This window comes from Oryx dammah, unplaced genomic scaffold (assembly GCF_014754425.2).
Source record: "Oryx dammah isolate SB20612 unplaced genomic scaffold, SCBI_Odam_1.1 HiC_scaffold_8, whole genome shotgun sequence".
Classification (NCBI taxonomy): Eukaryota; Metazoa; Chordata; class Mammalia; order Artiodactyla; family Bovidae; genus Oryx; species Oryx dammah.
The window spans coordinates 50,709,022-50,723,554 of NW_024070192.1; the positions used below are offsets into that span (position 1 = coordinate 50,709,022).

The window sequence follows — 14,533 nt, forward strand, 5'->3', positions numbered from 1 at the left end:
TCTTATGATTTTATATAAATTTGTTTACAACATGCTTGATTTAGGTTTAATGAACAAAAAACAATTTCAATTAGAAATGCAAGTAGTTTTCTTCTTAATTCTTAATTACTAAGAAGTAGGAAATTTAATATAGGAATATACTTTTCAAGAAGACTGTGACTTCTAAAAAAAAAAAATCTCAGACTGATCTGAGAAATCTAGAGAAACATGATCCACGGATGACTGGATTAGATTGCTATTAATTTTTACATATCAGTCTGAAAACAAATGGATGAAGAGGACTACAAAAACAAATATTCATGTGAAATTTAAAAGTGCATTAGGAAACTACATATCTTCCAAATTGATTAATTCAATATAGCATTTAGCAGAGAAAGACTTCTTGGAGGAAAATATTTTTTAAGAATCAATTTATTAAAACTTGGGAGTAGTAAAACTTGTATTTTTAAACATAATATAGTCTTTGGATTAAAGTGAAAAATATATCTCAAACTAAAAAAAAAAAAAACCCCAAACCATGCTACTTATCCAATTTACAATATAGCTGAATATATGCATGATGGTATGTTTTTATAGCTTGACAGTTAAGTATTATTACCTAACACCAGGAACACATCTTTATTTTTGGAAGAAGACAATTTATATCCATTTCCTGAGTATTTTCCCAGTTCCAATTCATTTATGAGTTGTTTTTACATTACTTCCAAGGTCATCAACTTTACTTTCTTTAATAGGCATGAGTCTTTTCAACTTTGTGTCTGTGCAGTCCTCAGCTTCCATTTCTCTGACTGAATCCACTCCTTTTGTAGTTTTAATTTCAAAAAGATCTTCGGTTAAAATGCAGTTTGAACTATTAGTCAATCTACTGTCTCTCTCAGTTCCAGCTAGTTCATTCTTCTCTTCATTTGTATCTACAGGATCATAAAGTTCAGGTGTAAAATAGATAGATTCATCCTCTGCTTCTGTTTCAGAAGCTGTATTTGAAGCAGAAGGTTCAGCTTCTTCACTTACTACAGACAAATGAATTGCTGGATCTTCTGAATTCAGATTAGTAGCATCGACGTTTGTAGATGGAACAATGGTTTCTGACTGAGGGCATGCTCCAAATGACGTATCTACTGTCAGATATGAGGACTCATATTTATCAGTGACTGGCAAAACTGTTTCACATTTCTTTTCTGTTTTGAAAGTGGAAGAAGTAGAGGCACAGTCCTCTGATGACCTAACCATAGGTGTTCCAGTCAGAATTTTACCAGTAAGACACTGTCCCCCCACATTTCTCCCAGACCAGCTAACTCGGTCTATTTGTTTGCTGAAGGTGGGGCTTGTGGATCTGGAAATCACAATTCTTTCTGCTCCTACTGCCTGGGCAGACTCTTCTAATAATTCTGGATCATCTATAAATACAAGAGTGTAAGAGTGTTAACTTTCTGCTCCTAACATCATAATTGTTACATTAAAAGTGATTTTTGTTAGAAATACTGAAATAACTGTATAGGATGCATAATTCAGAGCCCATAACAAGCAGTAGCAGGACTTCCATTTTAGAATGTAAAGCACAACATGTTAACTCTGAAAGGAATCTTAGGTCTCCAGTGGTTCCTACCCCAAGTTATAATGCTGTCTGGTAAACTATCAAATTCTACACCAGGGATCTCAGAAGTGAACAAGAAAAGGAAGGGTAAAAAGGAAAAGAAAGAAGGCTGAGTAAAGGGGGAAAGAGGCTGTAAAAATGCCTTAAAAATCCACTAACCAGTGATTGAGAAAAACTGACCAAGATTAATTCCCTAAGGTAGCTGACAACCCCCTCCCCCCCAAAAAAAAGGAAACTGACAACCACAAAGACTAAGATATTTGCTTGAGGTTATAAAATTGGTTGGTAATCAGACCTGGACTAGAAACTAGTATAATGGCCTAGAACTCACTATAACATTTAGTTAGGATACAAGCATACGTTATAAAATAAATATTTAGAAACTGATATATGAAACAACTACTATATATTAAATATAACAATTAAAATGATATCCAATGATACAGAACACAGTTTAGGAAACTTTTTCTGTAATAAGCCAGACAATAAATATTTTAGGCTTTGTGGGTCATATAGTATCTGTTGCAACTACTCAATTATGCTGTTCTAGTGTAATATATACAACTACTTAACTCTGCTCTTGTATACTATATGTAAGTGATTGACTGTGACTGCATTCCATTAAATTTTACTTACAAAATCAGAGAGCAGGCAAAATTTGGTCCATAGGCCATAATTTGCTAACTTCTAATATATTATACTCTAATATATTTAAATTATATTCTAATTTTTCAAATTATATTCTAATCTAGCATATTCTGACATTTTAAAATATTATTTTTTTATCATTTAGAATAAATGACTTTCACATCTCTAAACAAATGTAAGGCAAATTAGGTCAGTTTTTAATATCACCTTTAGAAAAAATTACCATTTGTACAGTTCTTGACAATGTTGTGATATTTATCATCTTATTAGATCTATACAACCCAACCTGGAGGGACAGGTTGGCAGATATTCCTTCTTCTATTAAGACTCAAAATGTTAAGTGACTTGCTCAGAGGGTCAAAGCTTCTTAGTGGAAAACCAGAAAATATGTATAGGTCTCTGACAAAAGTTTGTTCCCATTCCAATACACTATACTATTTCATTATTTTATGATAACACCTTATATTACAAACCAACATATTTAAGGACATTAATCTGTAGCATAACAAATATCATTTCACTGAATATAATGAGACTTCTCTACTAAATGTAAATGGGTAGAACTTTTCATACTTTTCTCCTTTTTGGAGATGATGCCTCTTGGTAAAGATGGACTTTCATTTATCATTTTAGGATATGGTAGTTTTAAACACATTTTTGCTTTACCTTCAGTAGCATATTCTGGTGATAAATGGCTTGCTGCTTCTAGAAAATAGGTACTATCCTTCGAACAAGCCACTCCAAGTGTAGGCTCACTGTCCCGTATAGATTTTCTGTCTTCTTTGGATACAGCAATGACCTTTTGGTGCTTTTTGGAAAATTCAGCCAAGGATTCCAGTGCACTCTCAAAGGTTGAATGGTGCTGAATCAACTGTCGAACCCATTTAGAAAGTCCTAAGGCAAAAAGTAAAACCAGCAAAGAAACTTTGGTTATTTGTGACGATATACTAAGAAAAACAATTAGGTAACTTCTCTGGTGAAGTAATCTACTTTGAATTTAGAGTATATAGAATGGTTCTCAACTGTTTTCCTGCCTTTTTACCTTTGTAAGTACAGTATGGTCTTGTATCAGTAGCATTTCTCTTTACATGCAGTGATTGTCAACTGGATGGAGGGAAGAGGCAGTAGAAGTAGAATGGAGATAGGGAAATGCATTATTCTTCAATATGAATAACTGGGGAATAAGGCAAATTTAATTTTATCATGGTTTTTATTGTTCAGTCACGAAGTTGTGTCTGACTCTTTGTGACCCCACGGACTGCAGCATCCCAGGCTTCCCTGTCCTTCACCATCACCCAGAGTTTGCTCCAACTTATGCCCATTGAGTTGGTGATGCCATCCAGTCGTCTCATCCTGTCATCCCCTTCTCCTCCTGCCCTCAATCTTTCCCAGCATCAGGGTCTTTTCCAAGGCATCAGCTCTTTTCATCAGGTGGCCAAAGTATTGGAGCTTCAATTTCAGCATCAGTCCTCTAATGAATATTCAGGGTTGACTTCCTTTAGGATTGACTCGTTTCATCTCCGTGCAGTCCAAGAAACTCTCAAGAATCTTCTCCAGCACCACAATTCGTAGGCATCAATTCTTTGGCCATTAGCCTTTTTTATAGTCCAACTATCAAATTCATACATGACTACTGGAAAAACCACACCTTTGACTATATAGATCTCTGTTGGTAAAGTGATGTCTTTGCTTTTTAATACGTTGTCTAGGTTTGTCACAGTTTTCCTTTCAAGGAGCAAGTGTCTTTAATTTCCTTGGGGCTCATCTTCCAGTGTCATATCTTTTCATGCTTTATCATACTTTTCATGGGATTCTCTCTGCAAGAATACTGGAGTGGTTTGCATCTTGGGTGGTCCTGCACGGCACAGCTCATAGCTTGAGTTACGCAAGCCCCTTTGCCACAACAAGGCTGTGATCCATGAAAGGGAATTTTATTATAATTCCCCACAAAAACTGCCTATCTTTTAACTGCAGAGAAAATAGAAGTTGTAAACAACACAATCTCTTTTTACAACTTTTGATTCCTTGAGCAAAAATAAATTGGAGTTTGATCCCTGGGTTGGGAAGAAGGGAATGGCTACCCACTCCAGTATTCTTGCCTGGAGAATTCCATGGACAGAGGGGCCTGGGAGGCTACAGTCCATATGGTTGCAAAAAGTTGGACATAACTGAGTGACTAACGCTTTCACTTTGAGCTTCCCTGGTGCTCAAATGATAAAGGATCTGCCTGCAATGCAGGAGACCCAGGTTCAGTCCCTGAGTGGGGAAGATCCCCTGGAGAAGGGAACGGCTACCGGCTCTGATATTCTTGGGCTTCCCTGGTGGCTCATATGGTAAAAGAATGTGCCTGCAATGCGGGAGAGACAGGTTTAATCCCTGGGTCAGGAAGATCTCCTGGAGAAGGGCATTCCCACTGGCTACCCACTCCAGTATTCTGGCCTCGAGAATTCCATGAACAGGGGAGCCTGGCAAGCTATAGTACGTGGGGTCACAAAAAGTAGGACACAACTGAGCCACTTACCCTTTCTCACTTTAACAGTCTCAAAGGTGTTTTATTTTTTGTCTCCCTTCTCCCAATTCCAAATATATTAAACTATTCTGGGTAAAAGGAATAACACCATTTTGTGGGTAAATCATGTCCTATATGAATATATATATTTATTTTTAATATATAAATAATCACATTATAAGAGATAAGACCTGTGACATATGAAAACTGCATAAAAATAAACCATATCAACAGTATAAGGTGTTTTGGATAATGATCCACTTCACAATGAAATTCAGATATTTGGACTTTAGAAAATAAATATTCTCTGCTGATGTTGTTAAAACTATAACCATCTTTTGGAGTAGTTTAAAAATTCAGTATGGCGTTTTTCAGTTGAGAGGAAGATAAGACAGGGCATCAAGAAACTTGAACAATTAGACTTTTATTACAAATATATTCCTTTAGGTTTTCTGTTTAATGGGAATTTTCTATCAATCTATTCTTATGCAAATTGAATTTAAACAAAAATTAGTCATCAAAAGGAATCTGTATGTTGTGCTGTTACTGCCTACGTAAGATTTCAGTCTTCTTTATGAGTCTCAGAAAAAAATAAAATCTTACAGAAAATAATAAAAAATGTTTAATTAAAAAAATCTCAGCAAATCTGAGGTAAAAATTTCAGTTCTAGATTTGAAAATAAAAAAAAATTTAAAACATGCATTTCTTTAAAGTTCTTGATTTTTGTTTGCTTGGGGAAAATAATTATACCAAATAAAAATATGAAAAATTTTCAAATTTAAAAATTTTAGCATTATAGTTATCACTTTCATTTTGACCTTTTTGTGAATAAAAAAGCCTTTTCAGTATAAAATGTCAGTTTGCTTTTGAAAACTTGAAAGAATCTGAGCTCCACCTGCTGACTAAACATAAGCACTTAATATTTGCTTTTGGTTATGACTTGGCCTAAGCTCAATGGCTTGCTCTACAGGTAAAAAGGAGAAAAGATGAATAAAGTAGCATTTCCTGCTTCAATCCAGGTAGATATGTTTTAATATTGAATCAGATATAATGATTAGGTTCTGAAATATAAAAAGTAGAGGACACATACATAGACAGCTAATCTGAAACAAAAAATTAGCATCATTTCATTATAGTATGGTACGAATTTTTTAGCTCTAAAGCTAACAATAAAAATGGAAGTATTTCTAACAGTTCTTTAATAACAGATAGATTCCTGATACTGATTTCAAAGGGACTGTGCTACAGCTGGATGAAAACAATAGGCACACGGTATTTGTTCATTTGAGTGGGGAAAAATGACCATCTTGCAGAATGCAGTGGTGCATTTTTTTCTTTTTAGAAGATACTAACTCTGATTAATATAAACTGTAACAACAGAAGCATTTCTAAACAAACAACAATAAAACTCAAATAATCCAAAATGAAAGAATCCTATGCAGCCAATGGATTGCTTGCATGCTTAAATGTAAAAACTTAATATTTCTTGAAAAATTAACTTCTGTGGAACAGTTTTTTTCCTTGACAATGCTAAATAAATTATTGCTATGCTACTGAATCAAAACCACATTCTGATGAAACTGAAGGATCTTAATTGATTAATGTACTACATTCAGTTCAGTTCAGTCTAGTCGCTCAGTCGTGTCTGATTCTCCACGACCTCATGAACTGCAGCACACCAGGCCTCCCTGTCCATCACCAACTCCCGGAGTTTACCCAAACTCATGTCCATCGAGTTGGTGATGCCATCCAACCAGCTCATCCTCTATCATCCCCTTCTCCTGCCCTCAATCTTTCCCAGCAGCAGGGTCTTTTCCAATGAGTCAACTCTTTGCATGAGGTGGCCAAAGTACTGGAGTTCCAGCTTCAACATCAGTCCTTCCAATGAACACCCACAACTGATCTCCTTTAGGATGGACTGGTTGGATCTTCTTGCAGTCCAAGGGACTCTCAAGAGTCTTCTCCAACACCACAGTTCAAAAGCATCAATTCTTCAGTGCTAAGCTTTCTTCACAGTCCAACTCTCACATCCATACATGACCACAGGAAAAACCATAGCCTTTACTAGATGGACCTTTGTTGGCAAAGTAATGTCTCTGCTTTTTAATATGCTATCTAGGTTGGTCATAACTTTCCTTCCAAGAAGTAAGCATCTTATTTCACGGCTGGAATTACCATCTGCAGTGATTTTTGTGCCCCCCCACAAAAAGTCTGACACTGTTTCCACTGTTTCCCCGTCTATTTCCCAAGAAGTGATGGGACCAGATGCCATGATCTTCGTTTTCTGAATGTTAAGCTTTAAGCCAACTTTTTCACTCTCCTCTTTCACTTTCATCAAGAGGCTTTTCAGTTCCTCTTCACTTTCTGCCATAAGGATAGTGTCATCTGCATATCTGAGGTTATTGATATTTCTCCCGGCAATCTTGATTCCAGCTTGTGTTTTTTCCAGCCCAGCACTTCTCATGATGTACTCTGCATGTAAGTTAAATAAGCAGGGTGACAATATACAGCCTTGACATACTCCTTCTCAATTTGGAACCAGTCTGTTGTTCCATGTCCAGTTCTAACTGTTGCTTCCTGACCTGCATACAGATTTCTCAGGAAGCAGGTCAGGTTGTCTGGTATTCCCATCTCTTTCAGAATTTTCCACAGTTTATAGTGATCCATTTAGTCAAAGGCTTTGGCATAGTCAATAAAGCAGAAGTAGATGTTTTTCTGGAGCTCTCTTGCTTTTTCGATGATCCATTAGAACTAACAAGATTCTTCTCTCTAAAGATCTTTTGTAAACATAGAAGCATTAAAAGGATAGATTTCCAGGCAATGTGAATTTTTCCATGTTAGATCTAGTAATTCAAATTCTCTATCCAATTCTTTGTCCTTAAAAATAGAAGTCATTAAATACTAAAGCTTGCTACCAACTCTTATTCTAAGCCCAGCTGAGACTCTTACCAGATATGTATCGACTTGGGTTACTTCTGAAGCGATCATCGACTAGAATAAGAGCCCCCCAATCATTCTTGTGTCGAATACACCTATTAAAAAATAGGGGGAAAGTAAGATAAATACAACAATGAAAACAGTCAAATTTCTAATGGGACAGAGAGAAGATTGAGAAAATTAATGATGTGTCCTTTAATCAAAGTCATGATTATGAATAAGGTTTATAGAAACTACTTAGCACAATGTACCAGAGTAGGTATATTTAAAAACACCCTACTTTTGCCAACTACTGATAACTTATACCCCAAAATGCTACATGTACTCTATTTCAAAAGTCAAGAAAATTATAAAAAATATTTCCTCCAAACCTTCCTTACATATACAGAATATTTTTTACCTTATACTAGCTGTAGATTTTATGTAGATAACTTTTATTCTGATTTAACAAGTTTCTATCATAAATAAGTTTGTAAAAAAATTTTTTGCACCAATTGATATAGTCATGTAGTTGTTCTTTTTAAACTGCTAATATGGTAGATTACAAAAGCAAAATTTCAGATATTGAGCTTACCTTTCTTTCATTCCTAGAGTAACCACTATGGCTATGGTACATTATTCTTTTTATGGATTGTGGTGCTCAATTTGCTAATTGTTTTATTTTTAAAATTATTAAAGATTTTAAAATATAGTGGTTCTTTAGCACATTCACAAGGTTCTGCAACCTAGAACACAATATATTACAGAATATTTTAATGTCACCAAAAAAGAAACCCCATGCCCATTAGTCTCCCTGAATTACTCAGATTATTTCCCCTAACCCCTGAGAAGCGGTAATCTACTTTCTCTTCATATGCATGTGTGCATGCAAAGTGGCTTCAGTTGTGTCCAACTCTCTGTGACACCAGGGAGTGTAGCCCACAAGGCTCCTCTGTCCATAGTATTCTCCAGGCAAGAATACTGGAGTGGGTTGCCATGCCCTCCTCCAGGGGATCTTCCTGACCCAGGGATCAAACCGGTCTCCTATCTCCTGCATTGGCACGTGGGTTCTTTTCCACTAGTGCCACCCTGGGAAGCCCTAGATTTATCTGTTTTGGACACTTCATAAGCTAGAATCTTATAATATATGGCATTTTGTGTCTGGCTTCTCTAACTTAGCATATTATATATTGTTACTGAATAATATTCCATTGTATGGATATACCACAATTTGTTTATCTATACATAAAGTAATGATCATTTTGCACTGTTTCCATTTCTGACTATTATGAATAATGCTGCTATATATATTTGTGTACCAGCTTTTATGTTAATACATTTTTAAAAACTCTTGAGTATAAACTTAGGAATAGAATTGATAGTTCGTATGGAAACTCTATGTTTAAATTTTGAGGAACTGCCACATGATTTTTTCCAATGCAGTCGCATAATTTTACATTTCCATTAGCCATGCATGAGATTTCCAATTTCTCCATAGCTTCATTAACACTTGTTATTGTCCCTCTTTTTCAATATATTTACCATAAAAGGTATAAAGTGGTACTTCACTCTGGTTTTGATTTACATTTTCCTAATGACTAATGTGGAGAAGGCAATGGCAACCCGCTCCAGTACTCTTGCCTGGAAAATCCCATGGACGGAGGAGCCTGGTACGCTGCAGTCCATGGGGTCGCTAAGAGTCAGACACGACTGAGACTTCACTTTCACTTTGCACTTTCATGCATTGGAGAAGGAAATCCAGCAACCCACTCCAGTGTTCTTGCCTGGAGGATCCCAGGGACGGGGGAGCCTGGTGGGCTGCCGTCTATGGGGTCGCACAGAGTCGGACACGACTGAGCGACTGAACTGAACTGAATGACTAATGATGTTGCACATCGTTTCATGTGCATACTGGTCATGGGTCTTTTTTTTTTTTTTGAGAAATATGTATTTAAACTATTGGTCAAAATTAAAATTGCACTGTCTTCTTATTGTTGAACTCTTTATAAGAGTTCTTTATATATTCTGGAACTAGACTCTGGTCAGATACATGATCTGAAATATTTTAGAAACCTTTGCCTAATCCAAGGTCAAGAAAATCTGCACCTTGTTAGCCCTTGATCCGTTTTGAGTTAACTTTTCTATACAGTGTGAGGTAGGGGTCTAACTTCATTCTCTTGCATTTGTTACTGTTCAGGCACTAAGTTGATCCAGCTAGTTATGACCCCATGGATGCAGCACGCCAGGCTTCCCTTTCCTTCAATATACCCCGGAGTTTGCTCAAATTCATGTCCATTGAGTCAGAGAAACTATCTAATCATCTTATCCTCTGTCACCCTCTTCTCCTCCTGTCCTCAATCTTTCCCAGCAGCAGGGTCTTTTCCAGTGAGTTTCTTCTTCCCATCAGGTGGCCAATGTATTAGAGCTTCAGCTTCAGTATCAGTCTTTCCAATGAGTATTCAGGGTTGATTTCCTTTAGGGTTGATTGATTTGATCTCCTTGAAGCTCAAGGGACTCTCAAGAGTCTTCTCTAGCACCACAACTCAAAAGTATCAATTCTTTAGTGCTCAGCCTTCTTTATGGTCCAACTCTCATATCCATACATGACTACTGGAAAAATCGTAGCTTTGACTATATATGGATCTTTGTTGGCAAAGTGATGTCTCTTTTTTTTTTTTAATTGAAGGATAATTGCTTTACAGAATTTTGTTGTTTTCTGTCAAACCTCAACATAAATCACCCACAGGTATACATATATCCCTTCCCCTTTGAACTTCCCTCCCATATCCCTCCCCATCCCAACCCTCTAGGTTGATACAGAGCGCCTGTTTGAGTTTCCTTAGCCATACAGCAAATTCCCTGTTGGCTATCTATTTTACATATGGTAATGTAAGTTTCCATGTTACTCTTTCCATACATCTCACCCTCTCCTCTCCTCTCCCCATGTCCATAAGTCTATTCTCTATGTCTGTTTCTGAATTGCTGCCCTGTAAGTAAATTCTTCAGTACCATTTTCCTAGATTCTGTATATATGTATTAGAATACAATATTTATCTTTCTCTTTCTGACTTACTTCACTCTATACAATGGCTTCTAGGTTCATCCACCTCATTAGAACTGACTCAAAGACGTTCCTTTTTGAGTAATATTGCATTGTGTATATGTACAACTTCTTTATCCATCCATCTGCCAATGGACATTTATGTTGCTTCCGTGTTCTAGCTATTGTAAATAGTGCTGCAATGAACAATGTGTCTTTTTCAATTTTGGTTTCCTCAGGGGATATGCCTAGGAGTGGGATTGCTGGGCCATATGGTAGCTTTATTCCTAGTTTTTTAAGGAATCTCCACACCATCTTCCACAGTGGCTGTATCAATTTACATTCCCACCAACAGTGCAAGAGCGTTCCCTTTTCTCCACACCCTCCCCAGCATTTACTGTTTGTAGACTTTTTGATGATGGCCATTCTGACCAGTGTAAGGCCAGAATTGTAGTTTTGATTTGCATTTCTCTAGTAATGAGTGATGTTGAGCATCTTTCCATATGTTTGTTAGCCATCTGTATGTCTTCTTTGGAGAAATGTCTGTTTAGGTCTTTTCCCCACTTTTTGATTGAGTTGTCTGTTTTTCTGGTATTGAGTTGTATGAGCTGCTTGTATATTTTGGAAATTAATCCTTTGTCAGTTGTTTCATTTGGTATTTTCTCCCATTCTGAGGGTTGTCTTTTCACCTTGCTTACAGTTTCCTTTGCTGTGCAAAAGCTTTTAAGTTTCATCAAGTCCCACTTGTTTACTTTTGCTTTTATTTCCGTTACTCTAGGAGGTGGATCACAGAGAATCTTGCTTTATGTCATCAACTGTTCTGCCTATGTTTTCCTCTAAGAAGTTTGTAGTTTCCAGTCTTACATTTAGGTCTTTAATCCATTTTGAGTTTATCTTTGTGTATGGTGTTAGGAAGTGTTCTATTTTCATTCTTTTATGTATAGTTGTCCCAGTTTTTCCAACACCATTTATTGAAGATGCTGTCTTTGCCCCATTGTATATTCTTGCCTCCTTTGTCAAAAATAAGGTACCCATAGGTGCATGGGTTTATTTCTGGGCTTTCTGTCTTGTTCCATTGGTCCATATTTCTGTTTTTGTGCCAGGACCGTACTGTCTTGATGACTGTAGCTTTGTAGTATAATCTGAAATCAGGAAGGTTGATTCCTCCAGCTCCATTCTTCTTTCTTAAGACTGCTTTAGCTATTTGGGGTCTTGTGTTTCCATATGAATTGTGAAATTTTTTGTTCTAGTTCTGTGAAAAATGTCATCAGTAATTTGATAGGATCACACTGAATCTGTAGATTGCATTTGGTAGTAAAGTCATTTTTCACAATATTGATTCTTCCTACCCAGGAACATGGAATATCTCTCCATCTGTTTATGTCATCTTAGGTTTCTTTCATTGCTGTCTTAAAATTTTCTGTGTACAGTTCTTTTGTCTCCTTAGGTAAGTTTATTTCTACTTATTTAATTTTTTGTTGCGATGGTGAATGGGATTGACTCCTTTTCTTTCTGATTTTTCACTGTTAGAAATGCAAGTGATTTCTGTGTATTAATTTTGTATCCTGCAACTTTGCTAAATTCACTGATTAGCTATAGTAATTTTCTGATACTATCTTTAGGGTTTTCTATGTACAGTATCATGTAATCTGCAAACAATGAGAGCTTTACTTTTTCTTTTCTGATCTGGATTCCTTTTATTTTTCTTCTCTAATTGCTGTAGCTAGGACCTCCAGAACTATGTTGAATAATAGTGGTGAAAGTGGACACCCTTGTCTTGTTCCTGATCTCAAGGGGAATGCTTTCAGTTTTTCACCATTGAGAATAATGTTTGCTGTAGGCTTTTCATATATGGCCTTTACTATGTTGAGGTAGGTTCCTTCCATGCCCACTTTTTGAAGAGTTTTAATCATAAATGAGTGTTGAATTTTGTCAAAGGCTTTTTCTGCATCTATTGAGATTATCATATGGTTTTTACCTTTCAATTTGTTAATATGGTGTATCACATTGATTGATTTGTGTATACAGAAGAATCCTTGCATTCCTGGAATAAACCCCACTTGATCATGGTGTATGAGCTTTTTGATGTGTTGCTGAATTCTGTTGGCTAAAATTTTGTTGAGGATTTTTGCATCTATGTTTATTAGTGATATTGGTCTGTAGTTTTTTTGTGTTGTCTTTATCTGGTTTTGCTATCAGGGTGACGGTGGCCTCGTAGAATGAGTTTGGAAGTGTTCCTTCCTCTGCAATTTTTTGAAAGAGTTTTAGAAAGATAGGTATTAGCTCTTCTCTAAATGTTGATAGAATTGTGCTGTGAAGCCATCTGGTTCTGGGCTTTTGTTTTGGGGGAAATTTTTTTAATCACAGCTTCAATTTAACTGCTTGTTATTGGGTTGCTGGTAATTTCTATTTCTTCCTGGTTCAGTCTTAGAAGATTGAACTTTTCTAAGAATCTGTCCATTTCTTCCAGGTTGTCCATTTTATTGTCATATAGTTGTTCATAATAGTCTCTTATAATCTTTTGTATTTCTGCATTGTCTGTTGTAACCTCTCCTTTTTCATTTCCAATTTTGTTGATTTGATTCTTCTTTTTCTTGATGAGTCTGGCCAAAGGTTTGTCAATTTTGCTTATCTTCTCAAAGAACCGGCTTTTAGTTTTATTAATCTTTACCACTGTTTCTTTCATTTTTCATTTATTTCTGCTCAGATCTTTATGATTTATTTCCTTCTACTTTTGGTTTTGGTTCTTCTTTTTCCAGTTGTTTCAGGTGTAAAGTTAGGTTGCCTATTCGATGTTTCTTGAGGTAGGATTGTATTGCTATAAACATCCCTCTTAGAACTGCTTTTCCTGCATCCCATAGGTTTTGAGTTGTTGTGTTCCCATGGTCATTTCTTTCTAGAAATTTTCTGATTTCTCTTGATTTCTTCAGTAACTTATTGGTTATTTAGAAACGTGTTGTTTAATCTCCATGTGTTTGTGCTTCTTACAGCTTTTTTCTTGTAATTGATATATAGTCTCATAGCGTGGTGGTAGGAGAAGATGCTTGATACCATTTCAATTTTCTTAAATTTACTGAGGTTTGATTTGTGACCCAAGATGTGGTCTATCCTGGAGAATGTTCCATGTGCACTTGAGAAAAAGCTGTATTCTTCTGCATTTGGATGGAATGTCCTGAAGATATCAATGAGATCCATCTCATGTAATGTATCATTTAAGATTTGTGTTTCCTTATTAATTTTGTTTTGATGATCTGTCCATTGGTGTGAGCAGGGTGTTAAAGTATGCTACTATTATTGTGCTACTGTTAATTTCTCCTTTTATGTCTGTTAGTGTTTGTCTTATGTATTGAGGTGCTCCTATTTGGGTGCATGCTGCTGCTGCTGCTAAGTCGCGTCAGTCGTGTCCGACCCTGTGCAACCCCATAGATGGCAGCCCACCAGGCTCCCCTGTCCCTGGGATTCTCAAGGCAAGAACACTGGAGTGGGTTGCCATTTCCTTCTCCAATGCATGAAAGTGAAAAGTGAAAGGGAAGTCGCTCAGTCATGTCTGACTCAGCGACCCCATGGACTGCAGCCTACCAGGCTCCTCTGTCCATGGGATTTTCCAGGCAAGAGTACTGGAGTGGGGTGCCACTGCCTTCTCCGATTTGGGTGCATAGATATTTACAATTGTTATGTCTTCCTCTTGTATCGATCCCTTGATCATTATGGAGGGTCCTTCCATATCTCTTGTAATCTTCTTTATCTTAAGGTCTATTTTGTCTGATATGAGGATTGCTACTCCAGCTTTCTTTTGCTTCCCATTTGCATGGAATATATTTTTCCA

At 36.5% G+C, this 14,533-nt stretch overlaps 1 protein-coding gene across 1 annotated transcript in view; it reads right to left on the reverse strand.

Moving 5' to 3' along the window:
• Positions 1-584: 584 nt before the first annotated feature.
• BRIP1 (BRCA1 interacting helicase 1) overlaps positions 585-14,533 on the reverse strand; it is a 188,195-nt gene continuing 174,246 nt past the window's right edge. The window contains 4 exon segments of the mRNA XM_040244471.1: positions 585-684; positions 686-1,397; positions 2,909-3,136; positions 7,701-7,783. Coding sequence (XP_040100405.1) covers positions 585-684; positions 686-1,397; positions 2,909-3,136; positions 7,701-7,783 — 1,123 coding nt within the window.